The sequence below is a fragment of the Mustelus asterias genome, chromosome 22, assembly GCF_964213995.1.
Source record: "Mustelus asterias chromosome 22, sMusAst1.hap1.1, whole genome shotgun sequence".
In the NCBI taxonomy this organism is placed as follows: domain Eukaryota; kingdom Metazoa; phylum Chordata; class Chondrichthyes; order Carcharhiniformes; family Triakidae; genus Mustelus; species Mustelus asterias.
In genome coordinates, this window is record NC_135822.1 from 19039510 (window position 1) to 19054674 (window position 15165).

The 15165-nt window shown below is 43.8% G+C and overlaps 1 protein-coding gene across 1 annotated transcript in view; it reads right to left on the reverse strand.

Moving 5' to 3' along the window:
- LOC144509746 (paired box protein Pax-7-like) overlaps positions 1–15165 on the reverse strand; it is a 644004-nt gene that overhangs the window by 568027 nt on the left and 60812 nt on the right. Inside the window, exon 6 of the mRNA XM_078238530.1 lies at positions 2362–2564. Within this exon, the coding sequence (XP_078094656.1) occupies positions 2362–2564 (203 nt within the window). The remainder of the gene's footprint in view (positions 1–2361; positions 2565–15165) is intronic.

Here is a 15165-nt window from a genome sequence, read left to right on the forward strand (position 1 = left end):
TATTTTAGCTTCTACTTTTGCACTGGAAATGGTTTCTCCTTATTTACTCTCCAGGACTCTTCATGATTTTGAACACTGTGATCAAATCTCCTCTTAACATTTTTTGCTCTGAACAACTGCAGCTTTCCCAGTCTCTCCACATTGCAACAACTGTAGCTGCATCATGTCACTCAGCACCATTTGAAACCCACTGGGCTGAATTTATTGATTCCCCCTCTCACAGTGGGCAATTCCATTTGAAGGGACTGTGGAGAACCAGCCCAAGGGTCAGTGTAGCTTTATTTCTGATCCCTACTGTTTTCCCACGAGCTTCCCCCACAATCTCAGAGTTTATTCAACTAGAAGTTCTCTACTTTTCAAACAGTTTGAATGCCGGGTTAAAAATTTATACTCATGAAGTGAAGGTTGTCATGCCAATGAGATGCAGCGAAGTCACACCAAGCAGGTTGTGCAGTATCTAACTGAGGTTTATCTATTGAACAGCTGAGCCACATGGACCAGTACAGGGTTAAATCTCTGCTCTCAGTTTTGTTAACTGATTTTACACAGGGCAGTGGTTGGGGTTGTCCAACTGACCTCAGGATTAGAGGGAATAAACAGGGTTCCTTCTCCTAATTACTGTCTGGTGACCCTCCTGTATGTGGACATTGAGTGAGGACAGTATTAGACTTGGCTGTGGTGCTCTCCAATATCAAATACCCTGGCAACACTGTCTAGCTCACATAGGAATGATGAGTTATTGGAGGATGCTTGGCACCTTAGCAACTATGTTCTGGCAGTGAGTCAAATTGGCTTTTGGCAGCAGCATGCTATGGGCTTGTAATGAATCCATATTCAGATTGAAACAGCTCCCAATGTTCTTTCCTACTTCAGTCAATGGTTTAGAGCAGGAGGCCGATTCAATGGAGCCCGTTTCCAGCTACTGCCAAAGACCAATTTCACTCCCAATGTTATCTGCTCAATATGGGGAGGTAAGAGAGAGGGAGATTTGGTGAATATTTAGCACTGTTATAGTATGGGCACGGTTCTGTCCTCACCCGGTATGAACTGCAGTCTATGTAAATACAGACTCTGTGCAGTTTGTAGTTGTTGAAACAGAAACTGCTGATATTACTTCCTGAAACAAAACCTTGGACCCCTGGTGTAATCATAAAACTAAAGAATCTGCACTCACACACTTTGATGTTGCTTATTCACCAAATGTGCACATCACTAGATGAACATATAGTTGGTCAAAGCTTTGAATTTCAATGGACCAAACCCCATCCCATTAACTCCCAGAGTACAGAATCCCAATGAATTTAAATGCCCATACCATTCACTCCCTAAATACAGAATCCTAATGGATTTAAACCCCCTTCCCATTCACTCCCTAAATACAGAATCCTAATGGATTTAAAGCCCCATCGCATTTCACCCCTAACTACAGAATCCCAACGGATTTAAATCCCCATCCCATTCACTCCCTAAATACAAATTCCCAATGGATTTAAACCCCTTTCACACTCACTCACATAATGCAGTGTTCCTATTTTATGGTTTAGTAAGTGATTTAGGGAAGGAATGGAAAGAGATTTTGTTGTGTACTGTAGGGGGGATTCTGAAGAGTTGCAAATACTCAGGAAAATCAAGATAAACAATGGGAACCATCCCTCATGTGTAGCGAAGGGGATGTTAGCAGTTTACATGAAGATAATAAGATGATAATGATTGCGTTTACTCCATGCAGGTGCCATGCCCAGCTGATGAGCAATGGAAGTTTTTAGCTTTGATGTGTACCTTGATGATAAAAAATTAACATGGGGCCTGGGGGTGGAACCTGCATGGAGTAAACCCAATTTGGGATTGGGTCTAGCATTTAATCTTTCATAGTTAACATATTCTGGTTCATGTGAGCAGTATGTCAAAGGAAACAGTTATAATAGGACACATGGGTGGGGGCAATAAAGCATTATGGCTTCTCCCACTGCACTGTCATTTGATGGAAAGCCAGGGGTAAACAGGGTCTCTGGAAAAGTTAGGGGAGTGGAGCAGGAGGAGATCTGAGGGCAATGACCTTACATCTCTATCTTCCCTTACATCTCTATCCCAGCATCCCTTAAATCTGGGTCCCCTGGTCCTTGAGGAATTGGTTACTGGGAACAGCCTTATCTAAACCTGTCATCATCTTGTACGTCTCTTATTAAAATCTCTCTTCAATCTTTATTGCTGAGTTGAAAAGAATAAAGGGACACGCTGATGAAATAGGGTCTGAGGAGGCTCATGAGCAGCATAAATGCCTGCGTGGATCTCTGTTGGGTTCAAAGGTCTGTTTCTGTGCTGCACCATTTGATGTAATCAGGTTTAACTCACTGAACTCACCTGGACTCGTGCCTCTGTGAGTTTGGTCCTCTGTGCTAGTTCTTCTCTGGTGTAGATGTCAGGGTAATGGGTTCTCTCAAAGGCTTTCTCCAATTCCTCCAGCTGCTCCGCGGTAAATGTGGTGCGGCTGCGGCGCTGCTTTCGTTTCAGTGGGAGATCTGGCTCAGATTCCACATCTGAGGCCCCATCATCCAAGCGATTGCCTGTTGAGGGGTAATATTCGAAAGCATCAGGAATGAATGGGGTTTAGAAAGATTGACATGAGAATATTTTGCAAGTCCTGAGGGCAGGAAGATTTCTCGTTGAGCCAAGAACACCTTGAGGGCAATGTAACATGGAATGGCGACTGAGTGAGGGACAGTCCAATCCTTCACTGTGCTTCCAATCAGACACTATAGAAACTCCGATCAATGTGATTGTTATGTTAGTGATTATCTTCCCATCACCTCTCATTGAATACAAAATAGGTGATAGTGAATCAGCATAAATGCCAGCATGCTCGCAAATCAAGCCTAGCGTGAAGAGCCCACTGATTTGTAATCCTGGCCAAGAGAAATTTCACCGCCCATTTCATACATACAGTATGTACCATCGACATCGAGTAGTAGAATATTGTTACTGTGGTAAAGTTTTCTGATTTCACAGCAACTCCTTTTAATATAACAATAACCATGCTCTCATATACAAGTGCTAATGGAGCAGCCAAACTCAGTGCTCTGAGCCCAGCTTTCAACCCCAATCCACGAAAGGATCTAGTATGAATGATCCGCAGTGAATTATCCAGAGTACAGGATCCAAGGTAGAGGATCCAGTGCGAAGGATCAGGTGTTAAAGATCCAGAGAGAGGGAGCTAATGTGAGGAATTCAGTGCAAAAGAGCCAGTGTGAATGATCCAGTGTAAGGGATCCACTGTGAAGGATCCAATTTGATGCAAATTTTGTGGGTTCCTCTAAAATGAACCCCTCTGTGGAGCCTTAGCCCGACCCCATGTGTAAATGTAGACAGCAGATTCTTTGACCAGATGAAAAGGGTAGTAAAAAGAGGTATAGGGCCAATTAGGAAGCAAAAGAGGAATTCAGGCATGAAGGCAGAGGGTATAACTGAGATATTAAATGAATACTTTGCATCTGTGTTTACCTATGATGATGCTACCCAGGCCAGAGCGAAAAAGGAGTTAATTGAGACACTGGAAGAGTTTAAATTTGATTGGATAGGCTGTCTGTACCTAAAGTTGATAAGGAACCAGGACCAGAGGAGATACATCCAAGGATAATTTGGGAGGTGAGTGTGGAAATTGCAGAGATGCTGGCCATCATTTTTCAGTCTTCCTTAGGCTCAGGGGTGATGCCAGAAGAGTGGAAAATTTTAAATTTTAAATTTCAAAAAAGGGTGTAAAGATAAGCCCAGCAAATACAGGCCAGTCAGTTTAAATTTGGTGGTTGATAACTTCCAGAAACAATAATTCAGGATAAAATTAATAGTCACATGGGCAATTGTGGGCTAATTAAGGAAAGCCAGCAGGAATTTCTCAAGAAAAATCATGTTTAACTAACTTGTTGGAGTGTTTTGAAGAAGTAATAGCGAGGGCTGATGAGAGCAATGCAGCTGATTTGGTGTACATGGATTTCCAAAAGGCATTTGATACAGTGCCACACAATAGGCTTGTGAGCAAGGTTATAGCTCACACAATAAATGGGATAGTAGCAATAGGGATACAGAATTGGCTGAGTGACAGGAAACAGAGTAGTGATTAGTGAATGTTTTCAAGCTGGAGGAAGGTTAGCGGTGGAATTCCCAAGGGATCAATGTTGGGACTCTTGCTTTTCCTAATTTGACCTAGACCTTGCTGTCCAGGGCACAATTTCAAAATTTGTAGATGATACAAAATGTGGAAGTATTATAAATCGGGAGGAGGTTAGTGTGGAACTTCAAAGGGACATATAGACAAGTTGGTAATGGGCAGACAGGTGGCAGTTGAAATTCAAAGCAGAGAAATGGGAAGTGATTCATTTTGGTAGGAAGAACGTGGAAGACAATATGGAATAATAGGTACAATTCTATAAGGGGTGCAGGAGCAGAGGAACCTGGGTTTATATGCATAAGCCATTGAAGGTGGCAGGATAGATTCAGAGAACAGCTAATAAGGCATATAGTATCTTTGGCTGTACTAAGAGGGGCATAGAGTACAAGAGCAAGGAGGTTATGTTGAACACTCTAAGACACTAGTTTGGCCAAGACGAGAGTATTGCATCCAGTTCTGGGCACCACACTTTAGGAAATATGTGAAGGCGTTGGAAAAAGAGCAGAAAAAAATCACAGGAACGGTTTGAGGGATGAGAAACTTCAATCATGAAGATAGGGATTGGAAAAGTTAGGACTGTTTTTCTTGCAGAAAAAAAGACTGAGTAGAGATTTGATAGAGGTATTCAAAATCATGAAGGGGTCTAGAAAGAGTAGGTAGGGAGAGACTGTTCCCCCTCCTGAAAGGATTAAGAATGAGAGTTACCTGGATAGTCACATGAGCAGCCTGGGAATGGAGGGATACAAACGATTGGTCTAGTTGGACCAAGGAGCGGCACAGGCTTGGAGGGCCGAAGGGCCTGTTTCCTGTGCTGTACTGTTCTTTGTTCTTTGTTGTTCTTTGAGAGGGCATATATTTAAAGTAATTTGCAGAAGAAGCAAAAGCAATATAGGAAAATACAATCACAGCAAGTTGTTACGGTCTAGAATGTATTCCCTAAGAGTTTGGTGGAGGCAGGTTCAATCGAAGCATTCAAAAAAGAATTCAACTGTTATTTGAAAATGCAAACTGTTCAGGGTTATGGGGAAAGGATGGGAGAATGGCACTTGGTGAGTTGCTCATTCAGTGAGCTGGTGCAGACATGATGGCCAAATAGCCTCTGTCTTCGCTGTAAGAATTCTATGATTCTATGGAGAGTACATCATATCTGAGCCAATTCTGGCCTCATGGTGCACACAGATACAATCTGAGACACATCCCAGGTCAATGACGGAGAGCAGGAAGGGATCGACAGGGCTGCCCAGCTAAAATAAGTCTGGATTGGAAACTGAACCTGGAATCGTTCTGTGAATATTGGACCATCAGAGAGGATCACGGGCGGCACGGCAGCATAGTGGTTAGCACTGCTGCTTCACAGCTCCAGGGACCTGGGTTCGATTCCCGGCTTGGGTCACTGTCTGTGTAGAGTTTGCACATTCTCTTCGTGTCTGCATGGGTTTTCTCCGGGTGCTCCAGTTTCCTCCCACAGTCCAAAGATGTGCAGGTTAGGTTGATTGGCCATGCTAAAAATTGCCCCTTAGAGTCCTGAGATGCGTAGGTTAGAGGGATTAGCGGGTAAATATATGGGGGTAGGGCCTGGGTGGGATTGTGGTCGGTGCAGACTCGATGGGCCGAATGGCCTCCTTCTGCATTGTAGGGTTTCTATGATTCTATGATCACAATGTCATAGAAAACATAGAAAATAGCCACTCAGCCCTTCAAGCCTGCTGCACATTTCAATATGTTCATAGCTGATCCACTATCTCAACACTATACTCCCGCACTCTCCCAATACCCTTAAGGCCTTTAGAGTCTAGCTATCTGACCTATTTCCTTCTAAAATATATTCAGTAATTTGGCCTCCACAGACTTCCATGCACTCTTTCTATGGCACGTATATCCTTTCTTAGCAAAGGAGACCAGAACTACACACAATACTCCAGGTGTAGCCTCACTAAAGCATTGTACAGCTGCAGTAAGACATCCTTGCTCCTGTACTCAGGTCCTCTTGTCATGAAGATCAATATACCATTTGCCTTCTCAACTGCTTGCTGTACCTGCATGCTTACTTTCATTGACTGGTGTATAAGGACACCCAGGTCCCTTTGTACATCAACATTTCCCAATATTTCACCATATAGATAATATTCTGCCATTCTTATTTTTTTCCTTCTAAAGTGGATAACTTTACATTTATCCATGTTATACTGCATCTGCCATGTATTTGCCCACTCACTCAACTTGAGTAAATCACCTTGAAGCTTCTTAATATCCTCCTCCCCACTCACATTCTCACCAAGTTTTGTATTGGCAGCAAACTTGGAAATATTACATTTGGTTCCCTCATTCAAATCATTGATGTATATTGTGAATAGCTGGGATCCAAGCATTTATCCTTGAAGGACCCCACTAGTCACTACCTGCCCACTCCAAGAAAGACCCATTTATTCCTACTCTTTGTTTCCTGACTACTTACCAATTTTCTAATCATGCAATTACCCTCAATTTCATGCACTTTATTTTATTCTACACATTAACCTCTTCTATGGGACTTCACCAGTAGAGTTACAACCCATTAAACAGTATAATTAAAATGGTAGGGTCCTTTTCTCCTGTAAATCTACACAGGGTTATGAAATATTCTATGTTTTTTATAATTCTACAAGATTGGACTGGTTGAATAAGAAGCTAATAGGGTTAATGTCAGATTCGGCCCTCCTCCAAGGGTGAAGGATATTTAATACTGTCATGGACTGGTTGGAGGAAGGTAGCTGTGGGGCTCCTGTGAAGACCAGTTATGGCCTGCTAACATTTCTCAGCCTCACCAATAGAGTGTTGTGGTTTTTGGTGCAATGCTTCAGGCTTCAACACATCAGCGAGTCTTTCGAGCTCTCAGGGAAGTTTGGAGGAATTGGCTGTATTGTGCAGTATATTTTGTACTGTGTACATTGAATTCCTCTGACTGTCTCCCCAGACCCGTCCTCCCCTGGGACATACTGAACTCTTCTGGGTTACTAGGTACCTCCTGGGCCTGTCTCGGTGACAGTGTGAGGTGAGTGTCAGCAGTGTATTTGACCGAGCCAGCCATCACAACCGCTCCCATACCTGTCCATATCTAAAGCAAACACACATGGAATTCCCCACAGGAGGTTCTGCTTGATGATCTACAGAGGGAACCTTGGCTGATTTTCCCCTCCCTAACCTGGGGGCTCCTCAACTGTTCAACTGCCAAAGATCATCTAATTAAGAGCGAGCTACACATCAAACAGTCCCCTCATTTAAACACCACTGATATACCCCACAACCTTCACTGCGACACACTGATATAACACACATCCCTCACTGTAACACTTTGATATAACACACACTCCTCACTGTAACACTCTGATATAACACACGCACTTCACTGGAACAATTTGATGTAATGCACACCCCTCACTGTCACACTCTGATATAACACATACCCCTCACTGTAACACTCTGATATAACACACACCCCTCACTGTAACACTCTGATATAACACACATCCCTCACTCTAACACTCTGATATAACACACACTCCTCACTGTAACACTGATATAACACACACCCCTCACTGTCACACTCTGATATAACACATAACCCTCACTGTAACACTCTGATATGACACACACCCCTCACTGTAACACTCTGATATAACACACGTCCCTCACTCTAACACTCTGATATAACACACGTCCCTCACTCTAACACTCTGATATAACACACACTCCTCACTGTAACACTGATATAACACATAACCCTCACTGTAACACTCTGACATAACACACACCCCTCACTGTAACACTCTGATATAACACACACCCCTCAATGTATAACTCTGATATAACACACGTCCCTCACTCTAACACTCTGATATAACACACATCCCTCACTCTAACACTCTGATATAACACACGTCCCTCACTCTAACACTCTGATATAACACACACTCCTCACTGTAACACTGATATAACACATAACCCTCACTGTAACACTCTGACATAACACACACCCCTCACTGTAACACTCTGATATAACACACACCCCTCACTGTAACACTCTGATATAACACACGTCCCTCACTCTAACACTCTGATATAACACACACTCCTCACTGTAACACTGATATAACACACACCCCTCACTGTCACACTCTGATATAACACATAACCCTCACTGTAACACTCTGATATAACACACACCCCTCACTGTAACACTCTGATATAACACACGTCCCTCACTCTAACACTCTGATATAACACACACCCCTCACTGTAATGCTGATATAACACACACCCCTCACTGTCACACTCTGATATAACACACGCACTTCACTGGAACAATTTGATGTAATGCACACCCTCACTGTCACACCCTGATATAACACATATACCTCACTGTAACACCAATATAATGCACACCCCTCACTGTAACACTCCGATATAACATACACATTTCACTGGAACAATTTAATGTAATGCACACCCTCACATTCACACTGACATAACTCACACTCCTCACCGAAACACTGATATAACACACACCTCATTGTAACACTGAGGTAATGCATCCGGGTCTGACCAGAGACTGCTCCAACCTGAGAATGAATCAAGAATAAACGCTCCTCCCTGGCGCAGAGTCTTGCCTGTCTGAGTTACTGAGTTTCTGTGGGTAGGATCCCCTCAACTTTGTCCATTTAAGTTGGCAAGAGAACCATAATAACGGATTAGATTTGTGGCATGACGAGGAACTCTCAGTAAGAAAAAAGCAAAATACTGTGGATGCTGGAATCTGAACAAAAGCAAAAACAAAAACGTTGGCTCTATTCTCTCCCCACAGATGCTGTCAGGCCTGCTGAGATTTTCCAACATTTTATGTTACTCTCAGTAAGAATCTGTCTTCTTGACCAAACTTTAATACGTGTTCCCAGCATCCACCACCAGAAAGCACCAGCACCCTCTAACGTTTTGCGTCTGTATGACTCCCTCCACAGATGCTGCTAGACCTTTGAGTTTTTTCAGCATTTTCTGTTTATATTTCGGATTTCCAGCCTCTGGAGTATTTTGCTTTTATTTTAGTACCCATCTCCTGTTGGAGTCTGTGGTTGATCTATCACTGGGCCACTAGTGTAACCTGGCAATGCACTATGTTCAGACTGGCTACCTGAGTAAAATTGGCCCGATTGATTCCTGCTGTGGTTCAACCAAACTCTGTTCCCTTCTGATATTCTTCAGAAAGCAGCTTGAAGTCTTCAATAATCAAAGGCCTCTGCTGCTAGCCAAAGAAGCCCAGAGGAAGCTAAATGAAAATTAGAAGTGAGGAGGCAAAGGGGTTAGGGGCTGGAGGATTAGGACAAAATATATAAGCAAAGGTCTTTCAAAGGCTTAAAATGTAACCGTTCTTCCAATTCAATTTGATGGTGGCAGGGAAGCTGTAAACAATGTTTGCAGGTGTGATGTGGTCATTTGTGTGGAGGCTGCGAGAGTGGAAAAATTGCAGCTTTGTGATGCAGTCTACCATGAACAAATGTGTAAATTAGTGAGTAGAAGTCAAGCAGCCAGGGCACATTCTCCAATAATAAATCCAAACAAGCCCAAGAGTCATTAGAGGAACGTCTTTGCTCAAGGAGTTTTGTGCGGTTCGGATTATGGAAGAATACATCTCTTGGTGAACTGAGGTGGGAGGGGGAGTTGGGGGAGGGAGGGAGGCGCGGAAATTGGGCCAAGATATGGAGCGAATCAGCGATCGGCCGTGAAGTTTAATTAAACAAGGTGTTAAGGGATTAGGTGAAACCTGTCATTAAGACCCACTCAGGGGCTCCTCAGAACTGAGAAATGCTGTTTTACTTTGGAGAGGAAGCTGTGGACAGTTGGAGACATGAGGATGCATTAATGAAATCAAATTGCACAACAGCCCCTTGTAACATCATCACTGTGTCGGGTTTTGTTCTCTCGGGATGACTGTGATCAGAGCTGCCCTTAACATGGCCTGGCACAGCTCTGAGATCTAAGCACCCCCCACCCCCAGCCCAGACAATGTCTCACATTTCACGGCCAATGCTGTCTCTGATCTCGTGAGGTAACTGCTCTAAATACTTGCATTTCTATCGCGCGCCTTTCCGGATCACAGGAGACATCCCAAAGTGCTTTAGCGATAATGAATGAATTTTGAAGTCTCCTCGTTGTTGTATTGCAGGAAATGTGGCAGCCAATTTGTACATAGCAAGCTCCCAGAAACAGCAATGAGATAATAACCAGAATAACCTATTAGTGTGGTGTTGATTTAGCCAGGACACAAGAGGCTGAATTTTACAGCTGGTGGGCTTTACGGAGGTAGTGGGGGGATAGACTGGTAAAATAAAGTGAGTGGCCTGCCCATCCCTGACCTGCCTCTCATATTACAGTGATGGGTGAGATGTCAGGTAACCTGTCTGCCCTAGGGCCTTTTGAGGCCTTTAGGTGGCAAATTAAAGTGAGGAAGGCAGGCAGCCCAGCAGCTTTCACTGTGTAGGCTGTTGTTGGGCAGGTGGGTGGGGGACGTTCTTTGGGCTCCTTTGTCTCCATCGGAGGCACCAACTTCCCAAGATCATACTCTCCTTCAAGCCTCCCACAATGGCCTCCAAAAGACAGCCCTCTCCAGGGTTCTACCTGGCAAGCTCATCCAACATCCTCTGATCTGAAATTCAGCATCCACAACACTCCCTCTCTGGGGACTTTTACGTACTCCCAGCAGTGACCACTACTCGATTCTGATGCTCCTGGGACTACAGAGCTACAGCCGACCGTAGGTGGGGGCAGATGCATCTCTCTGACTCAAATAAAGTTCCCCCCAGCATTATAGCCAGGTTTCAGGTGGGCGGGCTGACCACAGATGTTTTGGTCGGGGGGCATGGTGAAGTTGATTCCCTGTATAATCCACCCCCAGGGAAAACTCTCCTGCTCTTTCCTGAAGCAGTGCCAGGAATCTTCGACAACCATCTGATAGGACAGCTTTAACATCGCATCCCATGGATGGCAGCTTCAACAGTGCAGCAATCCCTCAACACTGCAGTGGAATGTCACATCCTGGAAATGCAGCTCGAACCTTGAATTTTCTGACTTCAATGTGAGAGAGCTACAGACTGAGTGAGGGCTAATTCCAGAGTTTGAAGGACTGATGATGGAGTTGCAAGTGGGCCAAATGCCAGGGTCAGGTGCGACAGCCAGACTGATGGCTCTGTGGTTAAACTGCCTTCCAATCACTGCCTCTCTGTGCAAGGCTGACCAACAAATGTAGACACTCGGACATCATTTGGAATATTGGCCAAGCAGGGAAGTGGCTCTGGTTCATGGGAGACTCTTGACCTCTTGGACTGGACTCTGGTCAACTCCATGGGGTGGAAACTCATTCTAGATGATAGAACACAATGGGTGGCATCAGATGATCCGCTAATTGTCTTTGTGACTTCAACAGACAATAATGTGCTCAGTTCCATCTCCATGTTAAAAACAGAATACTGGGACAGTGAAGAAGATGAAACAATAACTGACCAGAATAATGCCAGAACTGAGAGATTATATTTAACAGGAAAGATTGAAGAGAACTTGGCTCTTTTCTCTAGAAGAGACAACACTGAATGGCTGACCTAATAAAAATCTCGAAAGCTATGCAAGGATTTGATTGGTTAGCTATGAAGAAGATGTTTTTACTTGTAGGGGAGACCAGAACTAGAATCCATGAATATAATAAATTAAAGGGAGAATTCAGCAGAATCTTGGTCATCTCAAGAGTAGGGAGAATATGGAACTCACAACAATGCGGTTCAGGTGAATAGTGCAGGTGCGCTGAAGGAGATGCTAGATAAACAGAGAAGGGAGAAAGGAATAGAAGGTTGGGGTGAGATGATGTAAGGCAGGCAGAGAATTTTTGGAGCATAAACATTAGTATGGCCCTGCTGGGCTGAATGGCCTGTTTGCTGTAAATAGTTTGTAGTTCTATGTAATAGAACTAAAACATTAAATTGGCCTTGTAACAATAATCAAAGTCCAAGAGATATTTCTGCCAATTCTCGGACTTGGGTTCCTGTTAGGTGATTCTGCACCAGAGGATTTTAAATCACCTGGTACATACTTTATTGGAAAGGACATTTTTCTGTAAAACAGTCCAAATACCCAAGTCCATCTCTGCCCTATAATGAGCTACTTATCTCATTGGTTAGGATCCTTCAAATGGCCTTATCAGCCCAAGTAGTGAAGAGAGAGATCAGGACAGGGTTTCAGTAGTGGGTCACCACTTCCACTTGTGAGAGATCAGAGAATCCCTTCATGGTCCTGTTGCTGATTAGAACTCACTACCAGAGCTCACATATGAAGAGTGGCCACTTGGGCAAGCAATCAGATGGTGACTAATGCCCCAACATAGAGAGCAGCTTTGGAGAGGAGAACAATGCAGAATGAAAATTGTAATACTAAATTAAGGGAAAGAGAAGGTTAAGTATATTCAGAGTGAGTGAGTGATGAAGCTGATACTGTTACCTCCCACTCTGGTCTGTACAGCAACAGATGAAAAGTTCATCAAAATCAAGCTTTGCTTTCCTTTCACATGTTCAAACCTTTCTCTTTGCTCGTGTCTGACCTTGCAGTGGGTGCAGAGTTACTGGGGCCTCAACCACAGATCCTCTCCACATCTGTGAAATCTATTCTAGGCTTTTACTCTGTATTTCAATGCTGCAGGACACTGGCAGCCAGGGGAGCTGCTCCGGAGTGGACAGAAAGGGACAGAATGCAGGCAGACAGAGAGAAAGAGAGAGAGTGTGATGCAGAGAGACAGACACAGAGAGACAGACATAGGCAGAGGCAGATGAGAGAAAGATAGAGAGAGAGTCAGAGAAAATGCTGAACAGAGAGAGACAGAGGTACATAGACTGACACAGAGAGAGCCAAATAGGCAGACAGAAGAGAAGCAGATAGAGACAGACAAAAGAGATAGAAAGAAATAGGAGACCGAGAGAAAGATAGAAACAGAAATAGACACAGGAGCCGATAGATACTGAGAGACAAAGACAGAGACAGAGAAAGAGATGAAGAGAGGGAGAAAAAGAAAGAGATGGAGACAGAGAGAAGCAGGGTCATGGACAGAGAGACCAACAAGCAAAGAAACAGAGAGAACACGGACCATTTTGGTTTCTGCCATTTGCTTCCTAATTGTTTCCTAACTGGGGAAAACATTATCTCCATTAGGTATTAAAAAGTGCTGTTTACGAATCATTGCGTATTAACCCAGAACACAAACTCTCAGAAACAACTACAAGGTGAAGCCCTAATTTTGGGCGGTAAAAATCACTTCAGAAACCCACAGTGTTTTTTTTAAATTTCAGGAACAGTATAAATTATTTCTTTTTCCAAGCCCAAGTGAATGAAAACGCTCAAGCCTTTTATTTTTTCACTGATAATAGTTTCTTTTGAAGGATGGGGAATCAAGGCCTTCAACTGAGCAGTTGGACCTCCTCCCTTTTAGCACACAAAAACCTGGCACCATTTGGCTTTTAATAGCTCTTGTCATGTGTGCTGTGTGCACTCTGATTTTTTTGTCTCACCTAGGACAAAACAGAGGCCTGAGGACCCTTTCAATGCTCTGCGGCCTGCACCTTAGGGGTCCATTAGTGAGAGAATACAGCACTGACAAACCCGTGCAGCCCAATGTGATATCTATAAACGCTGACATATTTACTCGATGTGGTGCTCTGTGAAGGAAGGTGCTGGCTGAATATTAAAACATTAAGCAGCAGGGGGTGGGATCACAGGGTCTCAGGCTGTTTCAGGCCTAACAAAGGTACCTGCTTTTCAGGCCTAGTGGCTAAGACAGGCTGTCATTATGACTGGCTCAGAGACCCTATTCACATTTCCAGGCTATCCATTGATTTGTATTTTTTTGATTTTTTGTTTTTGAGGGTGGGGGATGTCGGTGAGGGAGGAGGACAAGGCACAAAAGTTTGAAATGACGCTGTGAACTTACTTTTCTGCACTGGTAATCAGGCTGAGGTTTTAACCCTTTCTCAGCAGAGCCTTGCTTTGGTTGGACTGGCAGATACAGAACTAGAACCAAATGGCTACAGGTGTCTCAGTTGGTCAAGGGTCAGTCTGGATGTTACGTTGGTGTAAGCAGGCCGGAATGAATACAGTCCTTGAACTGCACCCCTCGTCCCACCACTTCTCTTACCCTCCAACCCTCCCTCACCATCATTAATATATTGTCACAACTGTCAAGTGTCAAAGGGTTAACAGTTTGCAGTTGATTCCAAGACAATTAGATGATGAACCTTACATAAATATTCCACAGCTCTTTTGCCCCCTTGCTATGCCCCACTCTCACACCACCTCAGGGATTTTAGTTTGTTTAGAGTTCTCCCCCCTCCCCCACAAACAAGGTTCAGTGCAGAATCCATGGTGAATTATTTACAATGATGGTAAGTTATTTACACTGACTGTGCCTCAGAATTAGTGTCTGGGCTTCCACCTCTTACCTTCTGACCTGGGAAAGTACAGCTGGGAAGATGAAATGAAAATTACAGCAGAGACAGGCCATTCGGCCCACTAGGCCAGGGCTGGTGTTTATATTCCACACAAACCTCCTTCCATCTCACTTCCTCTCAACTCATCAATATACCCTTCTATTTCTCTCTCCTCCACGACTGATTCAGCTTCCCCATCATTTTCTATTCACCTCGGTAGCCAGCTCCACATTCGTACCACACTCTGGGTAAAGGGGTTTCTTCTGAATTCCTGATCAGATTTATCAGTGCTTCTCTTATATTTACGGCTCCCAATTCTGGTCGCATCTGCAGGTGGAAATATCTTCTCTTCGATTACCCTATTAAACCTTTTTATAAACTTAAAGGCCTCCTCAGCTTTCTCTTATCTGGGCGAAGAGTCCTAGTCTGCTCAATTTTTCCTGATGGGTATAAGCTCGCATTTCTGGTATAATTCTAGTAAATCTTGTTTTGCACTTTCTCTAGTGCCTCTAT